The sequence below is a fragment of the Salmo salar genome, chromosome 13 (assembly GCF_965601325.2).
Source record: "Salmo salar chromosome 13, fSalSal1, whole genome shotgun sequence".
Lineage (NCBI taxonomy): Eukaryota > Metazoa > Chordata > Actinopteri > Salmoniformes > Salmonidae > Salmo > Salmo salar.
Genome location: NC_138303.1, coordinates 38,385,122 through 38,405,295, shown reverse-complemented (window position 1 = coordinate 38,405,295; position 20,174 = coordinate 38,385,122). Strand labels below are relative to the sequence as shown.

Below are 20,174 nucleotides of genomic sequence, written 5' to 3'. Positions count from 1 at the left end.
AGTCGGGCGGCATTTGGCGGTCGACGTCACCGGCTTTCTAGCCATCGCCGATCCACTTTTCAGTTTCCATTTGTTTTGTCTTTGTTTTCTACACACCTGGCTTCTATTCCCCAATTACATGTTCATTATTTAACCCTCTGTTTCCTCCATATTTTTGTGCGTGTTTGTTTTATTGTGAAGGCTGTATCTGACAGCTGGTATATTGTTGCCGGGTTTTGTTATTATGCCCGTTTATTTTGTGGTACCGGTATTTTTCCCGCACCATAGTATTGTGTTTATACTGGACTTGTCTTGTATTAAACACCTCGTCCACGCATCTCAGCTCTCCTGCGCCTGACTCCTTTCACCAATTACCCACAGCCTTTACAGTTAGATTAACAAGAATTTAAGCTTTCTGCCAATATCAGATATGTCTATGTCCTGGGACATTTTTTTTGTTACTTACAACCTCATGCTAATCATATTAGCCTATGTTAGCTCAACCGTCCCGAGGCGACCCACCAATCCTGTAGAGGTTAAATATAACAGAATAAAAATGTATTCTCCTCATAACAGAATATAAATATCTAAGAATTACAAGTCTTTTTGTCTTGTAATTTTTTACAAGACAATTTTACTTTGCAGTCAAGAAAAAAAACTCTAGTATTGAAGAAAGGGAGGTATGTTTTTTGCAATTGGCAGTGATCAACAGGTTTCTAACTATTTTGCATCATTGTTGCCTACTGCACCAGATTAGTTGTGGATAGTTGCGCAATAAGATCCTATTCATGTCGTCTAGCTACACAATGTCTCACGCTCATCCACGTACAGGTGAGCCGGCCCACACAGGCTACTCAACAGGAAATGGGGTGTGTTGGCACACATTGTTTGAATAGATGAACACACCACCCACATCAAGCAAAATGTGACAAACCTCACATTCATTTGAACCTTTCCCCTTATTTCCATAATTGGGTGTAGCTGATGATGATAAATGTAAAAAATGATAACAAATAACAGTACATTTGTATCAGTATATATAGTATGTAATGCATTGGGTATCTGGATACCTACAGAAAATGATATATTTCACAATTTCCGCTGCCACTACCAAAGTATGTACAACTTTGCATATAATGATAACAGTCACCAATATGAAAAGCAATACAGCAGTGTCAACTGTTGTGGTGGAGGAGGCCCAGGGAGGTCAGCTCAAATAAGTTTGTTTTCATTATCACCCTCTTGTTAACGTCATCAGTCGTTGCCGTGTTCGATGAGCGCTGGGCCAGAGGAAGGAAGTGGGAGATGCAGAGCATGTTGCAGGGGTAAAACACCAGCTATACAACTCAGAAATACGTCTGTTTAGACAAAGAGCAAGCTGCTGTGACCTACATGCCTTAACCGAACCTCTTAACACCAAGCAAGACCGCATGTGACATCTCAGCCGTAGCAGGCCTGACAGTGACAGGGTGTCGACGCCATCAGCAACCAGGGACAGGAACAGGAACCAGTACTAATGCTCATGGGTTAGTGTCATAGCAACCGTCACCAAAGAGATCAACTTCAGAAACTATGTTGTGGTGGTCGGGATAGCAATAAGCCAATAACACAGTGTTTTTCCATTAAAGTGAAGAATGCACACTCAGTTTTTGGAGGCTGGTTTTGGGTGAGTCAAAATTCTCTGAAAACTTACAGAGGATTTGTCACAGTTCGACGTTCAGTAATGAAAAAAATCCAAGGAAATAATGTTCTCGGAAAAATTAATAATGAAAGTGAATTGATCTTTCATTCAGTGAAAAACTTCTGGTGGAGGTATTATGAGACATCACACGCTGCATGACTTGCATGCATGACCACCAAGTACTGTGTAAGTACATAACAAGACAAATGTGTCTGCATTCGTCTATTAGGTTCTGAGGACTCCAGCTCCCACAAGTCATTAAGCATTTCTCAGATGGTTTCGTTTTCTGGAATTTCCAGAACCCCACATGGCCCCATGAAGTAATTCAGTGTATAAGAGAAAGACTTAGCTTTTATACCCTAAGGGCCTCTCAGGGCTGGCTGGCCATCGGGAAGTTCCAGGTTAATGACTAAACTCAGGACGTACATTGGAAGAGCCTGTAGGGCAGGAGTGACTCCCTTTCTGATTAGTACTGTACTAAAGTCACAGGTTCAGCAGAGGAGGCTAAGCAAAGAACCAATAGCTAGGTCTATGAATGTCAATTCAATGTCAAATATAATCTCTTGCCCATTTTGTCACTGAATGTTTTTATTATGAGGATTATGCCTACATTGATCAATTAAGTGACCTAGTAAAAGGCAAATAAATCCGAATCAACATTCATGAACATTGTTCACAGCAGACCATGAATATATACAATCTGCAATACAAAATAAATACAAAAGTTTATTCTTTAATAATCTTCTTCTTAATTCATTTATTATCAGGTAGTCAATCATAGGATCAAAACAATACACTATCATATAAACTGTGCTTATTGTATCATCATCATCATCATCATCATCATATTTCAGCGTGATCATCATCATTATTAGCAGCATCATCAGGAGCACCATAAACATTTAAACAATCCTGCTAATGTAAACTTTTTGCATAATACCGTTTGTACTGAATAGAGCAGCTATGCCTTTAAGACCACTTCGTATCTCTGGAAATGCCTTGGCAGTACTTGTCCCAATGCCGACTGGTGCTGCCTGTTCCATCCTGTCTCTTGACGTCAGCAGAGCCTTGAGGTTTGGGAGTGCTATTACTCACTCTTTAGTTGCATTCCTCTGATGCATGTAACACACACACACACTTACCCCCTAGTTTTTCCTAGCACTGTTGGTTAATCTATTAGTCCTGGGCAACAACAGTGTTGTTACCCACATTCAGGGCCAGTTCCAGGCATAAGCAACATAAGCAGTCGCTTAGTGCCCTGGTGACTTTTTTTTAGGAACTCAGTCGGGGTCTCAACTTATTATTTAGAATAAGAATAGTAGAATAAAAAAGATGCAATTTTGAAATTTGGTTGTGCATCAGCATTTTGTCTCTTGTTATGTCAGTCACTGACAGTTACTTAATTAGCCATGTCAACTAACAATTTGTAGAATGGTAGTTAGTCTAGCCAGCTATCTAAACTTGTATTAATAATGTCCAAATACCGACCGGGCACCCAGGGCACGTGCCCAGGGGGCCCTGACCTCCAGGGGACCCCCATTGATTTTGTTAGTCATTCTCACTCAGATATCATATTAACATGGCATAAGTCATTACAAAATGTATAGAGTTGCCGGAAATCAGCTCTAAAATTACAAACATGTCTCTCCACCCCATATCAAAATTGGTGGAATAGCAGAAAACTTCTTTCTTTCTGCCCCATGGCAAAATTAGTAAAGTGCATGAAAATAAAACTTGGGGGTGCCAAATGAAACCAACCTCGGGCCAAATTCAGCGCGTTCGGGGCTACCAGTTGGGGAACCCTGCCTTAAAGTATATCATTTATTTTTTAATCGTGATTTGATGAAACGTTGAATTTGGCATTGCTGCTATTAGCCAATAGAAACTCAAGGAATAACAACAGAAAGTATAAAAAAAAAGGAAGTTTGATCTGAAATGTCTGTCCTATATCTGAGAGATATAAAAAGATCAGGAAACTATTTGTATTTATTTTCACATGTATTTATGCATACAGTAAGATTATTATTGATGAGTACAGTTATGGAAAACAGGAAACGTGTGGGCTACACTGTACACAATGTACCCAGGTATGTGAGTCATACGTTTGTATGATGACACAAGGAAACTTGACTTGTCTGTTTATGTTGAAACTTGGGCTGTTTGCGTGTACTAAAGAGCCCCCTTGTGGCAACTTCAAAACCCTGGTCTTGCATCGCCTACAAAGTTTGTCACAGTAAATAACACAGAGATTTAATAAGACATTATTAAATGTCGATATTTTTGCCAGGTCAGCGTTATCTGTCAATGGTCAGATTTTAAATCAGAATTAGTCCACCAGTGTCATACTGCCAAAGAGTTTTATGATTAAACCAAGATAGACCACTCACTGTCTGTCGTTTCAAACGAGACTAAATCAATCACAGTGGGCAGAACAAGCAACGAGGTGGGCAGAGCCAAGAACGAGCTAGCGAGATCCTATTGTCGCGTTCTAGCAACATTTTCTTATTTCCGTTAGGGAACTCCTACTCTCTGAGGTGCGCGTGTGCAATAACTCGACTCGTTTTGTAGACTTAAAAGTTAAAGTCTACAAAACTTAGTCCACTCTGTTCGTAACAGATTCTAGTTTTGGGAACAGAAAACTGTATTGAGATCAAATGTTTCATCGATGAGATAATTAGCAGAATGGCGGCCAAAATCCATCTCGTTCCATCATCATCTCCCACTGCCGGCCACTATTTGGTAGTGAGTGGAAACGTCAAGCCGATGCTTCACATTTATACATCCGCTGAAATATCGGTCTCATTGTTCTATCTGTGATACCGCTGTATGCTGGACACTTCTTTATAGCCTACTGATTTAGCTGCTTAATGTCTGAGGAACAGAAAGGCTTATCTCACCTATCAAGATTATTGGTACATTATGGTCTTCTAGGGAGAAGCAGTAACTCAAAGAGATGTCTGATCAATCTGCCCCCTTTGTATGGCTGGCAAGGCTGAGCCTAGCTTCAATAACCATTCTTAGGTGAGACATTCTCTTCTAATGCCCTTTTCATATTGGTGATGTCAATATGATCATAATTCAATATCATACAGAAAAACGAGATTACAAGGAAAGTACAGAGACTGATTTTATTACCACAGCCTTTATTCAGAATTCAGTCTGATAAAATAAAATCTTACAATTGACTCAGATCCAAAAACTAGAACAAATCAGCAGTACATTTTTTTTTATTAAAAAAGGAATACAATGATGGATAAAAAAAAAAAAAAAAAGCCAGCTCAATGAAACCTGATCTGGAAAATGTATCCAGAGGGTGTGTCCTTGGGTAGGATTTCATACATTCTAGAGAAAAAGTACAGCTGTTGGACTCAGGAAGTAAATAGTTCTTTTTGAGTCACTAAAGTAAATTAAACGAGCAGTTGAACTAATCTCATTAAAAACCTGTTTATTCAAAACTGCAGGATGTTTATGTGGGAAAAAAGTAATAAGAACAAACTTAACAGCACAGTCCCATGCCATAACATAATATAACTGATCACCACTACAGTGTTTTATTCCATGTGCTGGTGTTTGTTGGTTGGTTTGAGACCCCAGGCTCCCTGTCCATACAGGCAGGATGGGTTTAGCTGTCAGAGGATGGGAAAATAAAGGTCAATATAAAGTATTTGTATTGCTAGCGAAGGGAGCGTAGGGTTAGCTGCTGTCTGTGTCTCCATATAGTAGGCTGAGCTGGCATTTTTGTGCGTTAATGCAGCCTCCTGTGTTCAGATGCCTGCTCTTTAATTACTATGCAACGCTCACCTGATGCATTCCCCTCCTCCTTACACATTCACTTTGTTTCTTTAGCATGAATTGCTTCTGCATTATTCATCCAATGTGGTGACAGCAAGAAGTCACTATCCCTGAATGATATATTTAATAGGTTTGACAACAATAACAAATTGTTGCGAAATCATTGGAGACTCATTTTGGAATTTGTACATCAGCGTTAGCTGGAACCACTTTTTGAAACAGGCTAAATGTGAATACAGCGTCTCAAACTAGGCCAGCCAGAACAGCTCAATACATGTGTGTGGCATTTCCATTCAAAGCACATTATCAACAAGACACTCTTGCTTAAATGTCAAGTTAGGAACGAATACGTGGTGGGAGAGAAAAGGGCCAGGAATCAATCGAGAATACATTTCAAATATGACTTATATTATTAACATGTGATGTTTTCCACTAAGACAGCAGATAGAAATCAAGCATCAGTAGAAAGCTGAACACTCTCACTAAACTCACTCACTCACTCACTCACTCACTCACTCACTCACTCACTCACTCACTCACTCACTCACTCACTCACGTAGCTCTAGCCAAAAGGCCCTAAACGGGGCAGTGGTAGGGAGCTCTCTTGTGGCCTGTAAATGACCCACTGTATGCACCACTCAACCAGTGGAAGGCAGGGAGGGCAGTCTCTTTCTCAGTGGCCACCCCCTAGTCTCAGCTTACTCCTGGGTATAATACTGCCCAATCATCTAAAGGAGAAAAATTACATTTGGCTGTTTTCTTTTTACTAACGTCTCTGCAGCAAATCATTACGTTGGCACTGCAGGGTTGCCACAAATCAAGCACTGAATAACTCCTCTTGACCAATTTTTTATTTGAAGAGCTGGATTGAAATAACTATTTGGTAGAGAAAGGTGAATAGCCAATGGACATTATTTGCAAAGGCTGAAATGGAAGAACACTTATGAGTGTGCCATTTGGTAACTGAATAGAGGGTGCATGTATGTTGGTAGGGTCAACTAGTAAACCATTCAGCTCACAGAACACACGAACAAACACACACCTTCCTTTACTGACGACTATAATGAAAAATTGTTGTTCACTCATTTGTTTTTAAATCAACACCTGTATTTGGGATGTGACACCTGAAAATGGAGGTCCTGAGAGTCCAAACTGACAGTTCATATGGGAGCTACGGTGGGTGACAAGGGAAAAGGGGCAGTCCCTTCCTCCCACACTCACGCTCTGTTAAGAAAACAAGTGAGTGAGTCTGAATCAATCAATTTGCTGAAATCCAAACAATCCACTCGCCCAGTTCACCCTGCAAAAAAACTGACAAGAGAAAGGGAGGAGCAAGAGAGGGAGGAGGGTAGAGGAGATCAGTGGAAACAGGCCCGGTAACAGATGTAAGCACCCAGGGCCAGGGCAGTGCAGAGGCACATGTTGGCCAGCAGGGGGGTCCAGGCACCCTGAGCCTCAAGGCTGTCATCTCCTGCTGCTGCTGCCTGGTCCTGGTTCAGCCCCTGTTGTGTTTCAGTCTCATGCAGCTGGTGTGGTTCCATCAGAGCTTTGGGATCTGGTTCTTTGCTTCCCACCTGGCCGCCAGGTTGATCAGCGGGGACAGTGGGAGACTGGGAGGTAGCACCATCACCACCGCCCCTCCATCGCAGTTCAGTTTCTGGTGGGGCACTACCATAGGAGAGAGAGATATTCAGGGGGGGGGGGGGGGGGGGGGTGGACGACGACGACAGAGAGATAGGGGATATTAAATATTGCATATATGAAGTCTAGATTGCTAAAAATGTCTATTGAGCTGATCTTATTTACCTGCGAGTGTGGAAATTATTCTGCGCAACAACAATCTCTTCAGGAAAGAAGGAAGGTTCAACCGTGCCGTTGATTGGACCTTGGGGTCGGGAGTGGGGCGGGGGAGGGGTGAACTCTGGAGGAACATCCTCTTCGTTGGAGAGCTCTTTCCACGACTCCTTAACGTAAACATTTAAGAATTGATATCGGTATTATTTAAACATTCAAAGGCTTTACAGAGAAGAGAATAGCTATGACCTTTTACCGTACATTATGAGGAGAGACCTCTACATCTAGTTAGGGCTGCCCAAATCCAAACTATTCAAATAAACACTTAACCTAATTAGCCTTATTCAATTTTTCATTAGAGGACAAGTATAACAGCATTCTGTGGCCAACAAGGAGACCAAATTTGGATGTGCTTGCATGATCTACTATAACACTTTGGTTCATGGCAGCAACTAAAAGAGAAATTGAATTTACCTGCAACGATGTGTCTCCCATGATGCACTTGGCACCTTCAATAACAGCGAGGTAGGAAAATCTGAGTTGGTCAGCGGTCTGAATCAGGCCCATCCGATAGCGTCGCATCTCCAGCAGCACGTCACGAATGCGCACAGTTGATGGGTCTTTGCGCATGGACATCTGCAATCAGAAATGTCACAGACAGTTAGTTACAAAACAATAAATAATAACCTGGCATGAAGTTATGACTCTTCATAAAGCCAGAGAATGCACAACTCATTCTCAATACCACATTTTCACAATTTCCCCTTGTAGGAGGAATAAAGTTGGACATTTCTAATGGAATTCCCAGTCCAGTACTGACCAGTAAGAGGCAGGTGTCGACGAGACAGAAGGTTCCAGAGCGGCCGATGCCTGCGCTGCAGTGCACCACCACAGGCCCCTTGTCAGAGTTGAGGCACCCAGACTCCCGCACCTTAAACAGGAAGTTGAGGAAGGAGGCTGGAGATTCAGGCACCCCAAAGTCAGGCCAGGTGGTGTAGTGAAAATGTAGGATCTCTCTAGTTTCCAGAGTCTGTAAGAAGGACAAATAAACAGAATAAGCATAAAATAGAACAGAGATATCGATTGCTGTATTGCCCCATCATAACAAGTATGAACAAGTAAAAAAAAAAGAAGGTAATGTTAGAAATGACTTTGGAACGTGATAGTCCGGAGTTGCTTGTAGAAGGAAGTCATAAACCCGTTGCTTGTATACGGATGTCATAAACCCATCGAAGCTGCTTCGAAACACTTTATTAGGTACACCACCCCCATTCACAAAAATGGTCCACGTGGCCGTGGCCTATATAAAGCAGGAGGCATCGGCGTCGGGGCATTCAGTTACTGTTCACTTGAACATTAGAATGAGCAAAACAAGTGACCTAAGTGACTTTGAGCATAGTATGATCGTCAGGTCCCAGTATCTCAGAAATGTCCGGCTTCCTGGGCTTTTCACGCACGAGTATCTAGGGTTTACAGAGAATGGTGCGACAAACAAAAAAACAGCAAGTCAGCGGCAGTCCTGTGGGCGAAAACAGCTCGTTGATGAGAGGTCGAAAGAGAATGGCAAGAATCGTGCAAGCTAACAGGCGGGCCTCAAAACAGGCAAATAATGATGCAGTACGACAATAGTGTGTAGAACAGCATCTTGGAACGTACAACACATCGATTCTTGTCACAGATGGGCTATTGCAGCAGACTAACACACCGGGTTCAACTCCTATCAGCTAAAAACAAGAAGAAGCGGCTCCAGTGAGAACGCGATCACCAACACTGGACAATTTTGGGCGGGGCCTGGTCCGACGAATCCCAGTTCCCGTTGTGTCATGCTGATGACAGGGTCAGTATTTGGCATAAGCAGCATGAGTCCATGGCCCCATCCTGCCTGTGTCAACGGTACAGGCTGGTGGCGGTGGTGTAATGGTGTGGGGAATGTTGTCCTGGCACACATTAGGTGCCTTGGGGGATGGGTGTACCAAATAATGTCCACTGAGTGTATATACACAAATACCATACCCCCAAGACATGCTAACCTCTCACCATTACAATAACAGGGTATATTTTTGGGGTTAGGATATTTCTGCGTCTAACTTTCTAATTTATTCAGGATTATCCGTCATCATGATAGTGTTTAGAAACATATTCTATTCCTTTTTACAATAAAAGTCACTCAAATGACACAGTACGTTATTTGCAATTAATTTATGTTGGGAACATCTGAAACACAACCAAAACAAACAGCAAATGCATCCAACAAATTTGTCACAAGCTTGATCTAGTCATTGCGTGCTATGAATATGGGAACAAATACTTAACTTTTTACTACTTCCACACACATATACAGTACCAGTCAAAAGTTTGGACACACCTACTCATTCAAGGGTTTTCTTCATTTTTACAATTTTCTACATTGAAGAATAATAACAAAGACATCAACACTATGAAATAACACATATGGAATCATGTAGTAACCAAAAATAGTGTTCAAGAAATCAAAATATATTTTAGATTTGTCAAAGTTGCCACCCTTTGCCTTGATGACAGCTTTGCACACTCTTGGCATTCTCTCAACCAGCTTCATGAGGAAGGCTTTTCCAACAGTCTTGAAGGAGTTCCCACATATACTGAGCGCTTGTTGGCTGCTTTTTCTTCACTCTGCGGTCCAACTCATCCCAAATTGTGTTGAGGTCAGGTGATTGATGGTGACTGATGTAGCACTCCATCGCTCTCCTTCTTTGTCAAATAGCCCTTACACAGCCTGGATGTGTGTTTTGGGTCATTGTCCTGTTGGAAAAAAATGATAGTCCCACTAAGCGCAAACCAGATGGGATGGCATTTCGCTGCAGAATGCTGTGGTAGCCATGCTGGTTAAGTGTGCCTTGAATTCTAAATAAATCACAGACAGTATCACCAGCAAAGCAACCCCACATCATCAAACCTCCTCCTCCATGCTTCACTGTGGGAACTACACATGCTGAAATCATCCGTTCACCTACTCTGTGTCTCACAAAAACACGAAGGTTGGAACCAAAAATCTAAAATTTGGACTCATCAGACCAAAGGACACCGGTCTAATGTCCATTGATCGTGTTTCTTGGCCCACGCAAGTCTCTTCTTATTATTGGTGTCCTTCAGTAGTGGTTTCTTTGCAGCAATTCGACCATGAAGGCCTGATTCACGCAGTCTCCTCTGAAAAGTTGATGTTGAGATGTGTGTTACTTGAACTCTGAAGTATTTATTTGGGCTGCAATCTGAGGTGCAGTTACTTCTAATCAATTTATTCTTTGCAGCATAGGTAACTTTGGGTCTTCCTTTCCTGTGGCAGTCCTCATGAGAGGCAGGTTCATCATAGCGCTTGGTTTTAGCGACTGCACTTGAAGAAACGTTCACATTTTTTGAAGTTTTCCAGATTGACTGACCTTCATGTCTTAAAGTAATGATGGACTGTCGTTTCTGTTTGCTTATTTGAGCTGTTCTTGCCATAATATGGACTTGGTCTTTTACCAAATAGGGCTATCTTCTGTATACCACCCCTACCTTGTCAAAACACAACTTAATGGCTCAAACACATTAAGAAGGAAAGAAATTGCACAAATGAACTTTTAACAAGGCACAACTGTTAATTTAAATGTATTCCAGGTGACTACCTTAAGCAGCTGGTTGAGAGAATGCCAAGAATGTGCAAAGCTGTCGTCAAGGCAAATGGTGGCTACTTTGAAGAATAAAAAAAATAAGATTTGTTTAACACTTTTTTGGTTACTACATGATTCCATATGTGTTATTTCATAGTTTTGATGTCTTCACTATTATCCTACAATGTAGAATATAGTAAAAATAAAGAAAAACCCTGGAATGAGTACTGTAGGTGTGTCTAAACTTTTGACTGGTACTGTAAGTGAATTTGTCCTAATACCTTTGCTCCCCTAAAATGGGGGGAGATCATGCACAAAAAGTGCTGTAATGTCTAAACGGTTAACCAGATATGGATGAAAATACCCTCAAATTAAAACTGAGAGTGTGCACTTTAACCTCATAGTCATTGTTTGGTTTCAAATTCAAACGTTTGAAGTATACAGCCAAAAGAAGAAAAAAATGATTCACTGTCCCAACAATTATGGAGGGCACTGCAGATCAGTGAAAATAGCACTGTAACACAAAGTGTAACCATTTGTTCAATGTTTGTTTTTATGTATAAGTATTTCATTAAAAATCATAACAGGATGCTGTGTTGGGGTCCACTGGTTCTATGGGTGGATAAATCTGAGGAGAACAGAAGAGGGCACAAAGAGGAAGAGGAATCTTACCGACAGATTTTCCAGCTCCAGCTGACGGACAGTGTAGTAAGACTTAATGTCTTCTGAAACAAGTGTAAGCTTGAAATTTGTGTCTTCAAAGATCGCCTCCCTCTCCTCTCTAGGTGGCCAGTACTGTGCACACTTCACCTGAAAAAAGAAGTGCATACATCTGATAGGGATGTTTACATTGAATATGTACAGTACCAGTCAAAAGTTTGGACACACCTACTCATTCAATGGTTTTTCTTAATTTTTTTCCTATTTTCTACATTGTAGAATAATAGTGAAGATGTCAAAACTATGAAATAACACATATGGAATCATGAAGTAACCAAAAAAGTGTTACATCTAAATATATTTGAGATTCTTCAAAGTAGCCACCCTTTGCCTTGGTGACAGCTTTACACACTCTTGGCATTCTCTCAACCAGCTTCACCTAGAATACATTTCCAACAATCTTGAGAGTTCCTACATATGCTGAGCACTTGTTGCCTGCTTTTCCTTCAGTCTGTGGTCCAACTCATCCCAAACCATCTCAATTGGGTTGAGGTGCGGTGATTGTGGAGGCCAGGTCATCTGATGCAGCACTCCATCACGCTCCTTCTTTTTCAAATAGCCCTTACACACCCTGGAGGTGTGTTGGGTCATTGTCCTGTTGATCAACAAATTAAAGTCCTGCTAACCGCAAACTAGATGGGATGGCGTATCGCTGCAGAATGCTGTGTTAGCCATGCTGGTTAAGTGTGCCTTGAATTCTAAATAAATCACTGACCGTGTCACCAGCAAAGCACCCCGACACCATCACACCTCCAAACATGCAGAGATAATCCGTTCACCTACTCTGTGTTTCACAAAGACACGGCAGTTGGAACCAAAAATATCAAATTTGGACTCATCAGACCAAAGGACAGATTTCCACCGGTCTAAATGTCCATCTTATTGGTGACCTTTAGTAGTGGATTCTTTGCAGCAATTGGACCATGAAGGCCTGATTCACGCAGTCTCCTCTGAACAGTTGATGTTGATTTGTCTGAGGGCTGCATTTCCTGAGGCTGGTAACTCTAATGAACTTATCCTCTGCAGCAGAGGTAACTCTGGTGGTCCTCATGAGAGCTAGTTTCATCGTATCGCATGATGGTTTTTGCGACTGCACTTGAAGTAACTTTCAAAGTCCTTGAAATGCATTCCAGGTGACTACCTCATGAAGCTGGTTAACAGAATGCCAAGAGTGTGCAAAGCTGTCATCAAGGCAAAGGGTGGCTACTTCGAAGAATCTCAAATATAAAATATATTTTGATTTGTTTAACACTTTTTTGGTTACATGATTCCATAGGTGTTATTTCATAGTTTTGTTGTCTTTACTAGTATTCTACAATGTAGAAAATAGTAAAAATAAAGAAAAACCCTGGAATGAGTGGGTGTGTCCAAACTATTGACTGGTACTGTATAATATTGATATTTTGAGATAGGAAGAGGAAAGGCCCTTATGTGACCCACTTTCCATTGCCCCTCTGTCTTACTTAAACAGAGTAGCGCTCTCTAACTGGAGGCCCATAGTGGCTAATGAGGTTCAATATTCAAGGCAGATCATATGAATGAAATACTAATAATAATCATTGATATACTCACAGATCCTTTCTCAATGACACGGTTCAGCATCACCACTCCCATGGTCCCCTGCTCCCAAACCATCTCCCAGAAGTGACCACATGTGTTTGGAAGGGGTCCCTTTGGAATAAGAAGAGGGGGAGGAGGTATTGTTAGAAACAACCCAAAGTTATGCTGCAAGCATCTCTCATCCGTTCTTTTTACGTCAATCAGTAATAAATGTGACCGGCTACCCGTAGAAGGAGCATGTTGGTGAAGATTCAAATGACGTGTTACCCACTTTTGATATAGATATCATGGCATTCAAGACAGTGGCACTTTTACACAATCCTAAAATGAAACCTCAGTGAGTGTACATCTTAGAAAATATGTAAACCTCAGTGCTTCAGCATGGACATTTGGTTAAAGGACTTCATGACTATGGAATGAGCGGAATCAGACCTCCAGGACTATGACAATGGACTAGAGGGTCTTTGGGACATTATAAGAACATATATAAACCAGAGAGCATAGTCTACTGTGGGTGCGTTCGTAAATTGACTCTGAGTGCCAGAGAGCTTTGTCAGATTGTCCGTTGGTAAATTCAGAGCGTTTCGATCTCGGAGCGTTTAGAGCGCACACTGGATGCTCTGACCGAGGAGTAGGGTTGATCCTAAAGTTAGCTAGCTTGTTAGCTACTTCCAGACATAAATGAGAGAACACCTCACTATAACCATTTTAATTGCCTAGCAGAGCTGGTTAGGCTGTTGTCATGTTATCCATAGAGTTGGTGACTGTAACTGTGCTGCTGGCAACAATTGAAGTAAGCTTTTTTTGACAATGCTTACTGACACCGGCCATATTCAACGGGTATTGAGCGTTCGTAAATTCATCAGTTATTCTGCGCTCTGGCACACTCAGACAAGAGTGCTCTAAAATCGGAATAGATAGCCAGAGTGAATTTACGAACGCGCCCTATATCAATTGTATACATGTTTATAAACTGTACCCCCCCAAGCCAGGTCACACAGGATGCCCGGCTTACTTTTGAAGGGTTTGCTAGATGTTGTTTATTGTCATGTTTGGATGTTTGTTGTCACTGTGCTGTTGCTGTCTTTCTAAATTAGAAGTCGGACATTCTGAACCAAGTAAAATTGCTGTGATCTCTTGACATATAGACAACAATTTACTCTCACAACCTTCTAGCCCAGAGTACAAAAGCCAGAGAGTACAAACCTGAGTAAGAATGTAGCTTCTCTGTGCCTCGTCTACAGAAATTAGGCTGGCGTTAATGTAGTCATTCGCACCCAGTTGCAGGCGGATTCGGCTGTGGTCAACTGCAGAGAATGAAAGAACTTTGATGAAAAGAAAACCCTTTTGACTTTGCAATTTGTAATATCCTAAGGGACTTCTGTTTAGAGAGTCAGTTCTCAAGAGACATTTGTACAGTACATCCAACAGGTCTATCTGTGACTGAAACACAGCAGTGTTTATTTCCTCTCCCATGTTCTAATCCATTCAACTAAACAGGAAATACTATCTCTTTCTTCTAATCTAAATCAAAAGATAGAGTTGGAATGGGACTAAAGTAAATTGCCAAGATTTAAAATACTTCGAGTCTAGTGTATGGCTGTTTCACTTTACCTCAAACCAGGAAACAAGAACATATGGACACCCTGGTTGACATGTGACTGGTCCGTCCCATAGGGTTTAGGTTTGGTTTTTGCATCTTTGTGAAAAGAGGAAACGACAACAGCTTTGCTGTGTCGAGTTACCATGAAGGAAGATTAAAAATATATACTTTAAAAGCTTGTTCTGTTGAACTGCTTCTGAGGAATCTGACCTTGAAAGATCCATCTTTTGCCATACATGAGATGTTTCAAAGACTACAGCTTAACACGGTTCAGTCACAGTATATATCACCTAAATACAAGAACAGTGTTGATTTTGAAGAGAAAATTGTGCAGGTATCAAAAGCTGTCCTGCATAATGCATCAACTTTATTAGAAACTGTATTATTATCAAATGCCTGTTATTATTGTGTTATTGGCATGTTTTTATCTTATGTTATGCTTCTGTAGAGATTCAAGTTCCTTGGTGTCCACATCACCAACAAACTAACATGGTCCAAGCACAACAAGACAGTCGCGAAGAGCGCATGACAAAACCTATTCCCCCTCAGGAGACTGAAAAGATTTGGCGTGGGTCCTCAGATCCTCAAAAGGTTCTACAGCTGCACCATCGAGAGCATCCTGACTGGTTGCATCACTGCCTGTTATGGCAACTGCTCACCCTCCGACTGCAAGGCTCTACAGAGGGTAGTGCGTACGGCCCAGTACATCACTGGGGACAAGCTTCCTGCCATCCAGGACCTCTCTATATATTTTACTGCTGCCCTTTAATTACTTGTTAATTTTATTTCTTATTTTTTTATTTTTTATTACTGCATTGTTGGTTAGGGGCTCGTAAGTAAGCATTTCACTATATAAGGCCTACATCTGTTTTATTCGGCGCATGTGACTAATAACATTTTATTTTATTTGTATCTAGAACGAGGAATCTCAGCAGCTCAATCCTCATTCCTCTATATGGAGTCAAGAGTACAAAACTTACATGGGCTGACATCTCTGTAGCGATTCCGAGTTTTGTTTTCAGGTAATTTGGCAAGTTTGCAGGGCAGCTCACTTGATTGCTGACGGATTTCCTGAGAGCAAAAAACAACAATACATTCAAACTTAATTTCTTAACTTGGGAGAGATCTTTGTTTTGGGAGACAAATGGTTTTTCCTATGGTTGCGCTCTCACTGGTATTCTCCCAAAAGGTGCTCTGTTTATTACAACTAGTTTCAACTCTAGCTGGGTCTTAATGAGCATGTATTACTGTGCAGATTTATGGTGTGTCTGGATGTTTCTGTGTTTCTTGATGTTCAAATACCATTTCCTAAAACTACGGTCGTTCTTTACAACACAACAACAGGATACTTTGGGTATCTACTCTTAATATGCCATCTAAAGGATATTTTCCTGAACCAAATTGTAGCCTGCAGTTTCACAAATGATGCTGACACTATAATAGATAATTGTCATCCACCACATTATTCTCAAATATGACACATCTTGGACACAGTCACGTTTAGGCAATGTCTGTAATGCAGAGTATTCTAATAGTTACTAGATGTGTTAGTTAGATAAATGTGATTGCAATTGTGGTGTGCCCCTTTTTGTAGTAACATTCATGATGGCTGAACTGTAGAATGGAGTAAGTAGGGGAATCTGTCTACATTTAACTATCAATGACTCAGTCAATGACTATCAATGTAACAACATTAATCTGTTACAATGTATCAACAAGGTGCAGGTAAACGTTACAAATGTGACAACCTGCGCTACATGGCCTACTCGATTTTTACAACTGTATCATTCGAAACAGTGGGGTTTGCTAGGACAGCAGAGGAGATTTGGTCATTAAAAAAAATCGGAACAAGGTAATCTAGTTAGCTGGCTAGGGTATCAAAATTGGTACACAATAAATCTGAAATAATACTTTATAACCACGACACACGTGTAATAAAGTCGTTGTAAACCAATAATGTTACCATCTAGCCTACTAGCCACACAGAACTTGAAACTTCAAAGCCACCTTGATTTGCCAAGACGAACCTAACGTTACCTGGTAAATGGCGTTCCAACTCCCGGGTTCATCGATTTTCCGAAACTCAGCTTCCATTGCCTTGCTACAGCCGACTATTTCCCGACGACCAATTGATATCTATTTGTAAAGGTTTGGCAAATTGGACAGACGTTGTCCAACAAAGTGGACAACTCTTTCTATACTGTTCTTTATTTTAAGTAGCTACATAGATTACTGTTACTATTTTCTCTCTCGGCCTGGTTTTACCGGAAACACGCCATTACGCTCCTCCTTATCAAGACTGTCCTTGGGTGGCTCTAATCCCCGCCCTCATTTCTTGATATTGGCCAATCGAGTAACGTATTTTACGGAACTGTCAGGAACGAGGCCAACCAGTCCAGTCCAAATAACGGGGGTGAGGCCCCAAAAACCTATGGGTTAATCTTACTTGTTTTATTTTTTCAGGAATTTTCACAAACAAATAGTAACATTTTGCGTACAAGAAAAAAACACTTGTTCTAATAAACAGACCCAGCAACTAGAAAAAGCATAATACATAATAGAAAATATTCGTTTTCTTAAATAAACAAAACTAAGACTCAAAGTGGCCTCATCAGGGATCAGAGTACAAAAGTTATTATAAAGACGTAGGGCTTGTTTAGATTGAACTAATTTCAAAGATATCTTGGACAATGTAGCCTAACCTCATTAAAAAAGATTACAAACAAAGGGGTAGTTTTTAAGAAACGACTATATTTTGCATAATAATCAAATTGTTGTACATACATTATTCGTGTATGTCCTCCATTAGGAAACTAAATCTGACATTATTATAAGTTAAAGTGGGTATAATACGATCATTATAATCATTATAATGTAATTCAGTATTGAAATGCATTCCAAAAGGTTTTAGTAAGTTGACGTGAAAAAATATGTTCTGCCATTTCAATAGAGTTACAAATAACACAATGATTAAAGTCAAAGTTAAATCTCTGTCTTAAGAAATCATTACATGTGTAAATGTCATTCATTGTTTTGAGATTAACTTATTGAGCTTTAGGTGATAAAGGAAAAGAACAGTATCTGGTCCTTATTCTGACTATAGAAATCCTAATAAAATCTTGTAAAATACAGTGCATTCGGAAAGTGTTCAGACCCCTTGACTTTTTCCACATTTTGTTATGTTACAGCCGTATTCTAAAATGGATGAAATTGTTTTTCCCCCCCTAAAAAATCTACACACAATACCCCATAATGACAAAGCAAAAACAGGTTTTTAGAAATGTTTGCAAGTTCATAAAATATAAAACACTGAAATATTACATTCACATACAGTACCAGTCAAAAGGACATACCTACTCATTCAAGGGTTTTTCTTTAATTTGACTATTTTACTATTGTAGAATAATAGTGAAGACATGAAAACGATGAAATAACTAATATGCAATCATGTATGGTCCTGTGTGGCTCAGTTGGTAGAGCATGGTGTTTACAACGCCAGGGTTGTGGGTTCGATTCCCACGGGGGACCAGTACAACAACAAAAAAGGTGTGAAATATATGCATTCACTACTGTAAGTCGCTCTGGATAAGCGCGTCTGACTAAAATGTAAATGTAGTAACCCAAAAAGTTTTAAACAAATCAAAATATATTTTATATTTGAGATTCTTCAAAGTAGCCACCCTTTGCCCTGATGACATCTTTGCACACTCTTGCCATTCTCTCAACCAGCTTCACCTGGAATGCTTTTCCAACAGTCTTGAAGGAGTTACTACATATGCTGAGCACTTGTTGCCTGCTTTTCCTTCATTCTGCAGTCCAACTCATCCCAAACCATCTCAATTGAGTTGAGGTCGGGTGATTGTGGTGGCCAAGTCATCTGATGCAGCACTCCATCACTCTCCTTCTTGGTCAAATAGCCCTTACACAGCCTGGAGGTGTGTTGGGTCATTGTCCTGTTGAAAAACAAATTATAGTCCCACTAAGTGCAAACAAGATGGGATGGCGTATCATTTCAGAATGCTGTGGTAGCCATGCTGGTTAAGTGTGCCTAGAATTCTAAATAAAATCACAGACAGTGTCACCAGCAAAGCACCATCACACCACCTACTCCACACTTCACAGTGGGAACCACACATGCGGAGATCATCTGTTCACCTACTCTGCGTTTCATAAAGACACGGCGGTTGGAACCAAAAATCTCAAATTTGGACTCATCAGACCAAATTTCCACCGGTCTAATGTCCATTGTAAGTGTTTCTTGGCCCAAGCAAGTCTATTCCTCTTATTGGTGTCCTTTCGTAGTAGTTTCTTGCCAGCAATTCGACCATGAAGGCTTGATTCACACAGTCTCCTCTGAACAGTTGATGTTGAGATGTGTCTGTTATTTGAACTGTGAAGCATTTATTTTGCCTGCAATTTCTGAGGCTGGTAACTCTAATGAACTTATCCTCTGCAGCCCCTCTGGGGCTTCCTTTCATGTGGCTGTCCTCAGTTTCATCAAAAAGCCACTTTCATCAAAGAGCTTGATGGTTTTTGCAACTGCACTTAAATAAACTTTTCAAATTTCCTGACATTTTCTGGATTGGACCTTCATTGAACCTTCACATCTTAAAGTAATGATGGACTGTCGTTTCTCTTTGCTTATTTAAGCTGTTATTGCAATAATTTGGACTTGGTCTTTTACCAAATAGGGCTATCTTTTGTATACCAGCCCTACCTTGTCACAACACAACTGATTGGCTGAAATGCATTAAGAAGGAAAGAAATTCCACAAAATAACTTTTAACGAGGCACAACTGTTAATTTAAATGCATTTCAGGTGACTACCTCGTGAAGCTGGTTGAGAGAATGCCAAGAGTGTGCAAAGCTGTCATCAAGACAAAGGGTGGCTACTAACACTTTTTTGATTACTACATGATTCCATATGTGTTATCAAATCAAATTTTATTGGTCACATACACATGGTTAGCAGATGTTAATGTGAGAGTAGCGAAAGGCTTGTGCTTCTAGTTCCGACCATGCAGTAATATCTAAGAAGTAATCTAACAATTTCACAACAACTACCTTATACACACAAGTGTAAAGGAATGAATAAGAATATGTACATATAAATATATGGATGAGCGATGGCCGAACGGCATTGGAAAGATGCAGTAGATGGTATAGAGTACAGTATATACATATGAGATGAGTGATGTAGGGTATGTAAACATTATATAAAGTGGCATTGTTTAAAGTGACTAGTGATACATTTATTACATCCAATTTGTAATTATTAAAGTGGCTAGAGATTTGAGTCAGTATGTTGGCAGCAGCCACTCAATGTTAGTGATGGCAGTTTAACAGTCTGATGGCCTTGAGATAGAAGCTGTTATTTCATAGTTTTGATGTCTTCACCATTATTCTTCAATGTAGA

The 20,174-nt window shown here is 40.5% G+C and overlaps 1 protein-coding gene and 1 non-coding gene across 2 annotated transcripts; one reads left to right on the top strand and one right to left on the bottom strand.

The window, feature by feature from the left end:
- Positions 1 to 4,774: 4,774 nt before the first annotated feature.
- On the bottom strand, positions 4,775 to 17,077 carry ptpn1 (protein tyrosine phosphatase non-receptor type 1). The gene is made up of 9 exons (XM_014136214.3): positions 16,796 to 17,077; positions 15,739 to 15,829; positions 14,362 to 14,462; positions 13,168 to 13,266; positions 11,548 to 11,685; positions 8,067 to 8,276; positions 7,721 to 7,882; positions 7,259 to 7,416; positions 4,775 to 7,120 (listed from the first exon to the last, which is right to left on the bottom strand). Exons 1-9 carry the CDS (start codon positions 16,850 to 16,852, stop codon positions 6,811 to 6,813), a joined length of 1,326 nt encoding a protein of 441 aa, XP_013991689.1. The 5' UTR covers positions 16,853 to 17,077; the 3' UTR covers positions 4,775 to 6,810.
- A 1,134-nt stretch (positions 17,078 to 18,211) lies between these two features.
- trnav-uac (transfer RNA valine (anticodon UAC)) lies at positions 18,212 to 18,287 on the top strand. Its single transcript has one exon. It is a non-coding gene; the product is annotated as a tRNA-Val (tRNA).
- The last annotated feature ends 1,887 nt before the right edge of the window (positions 18,288 to 20,174 follow it).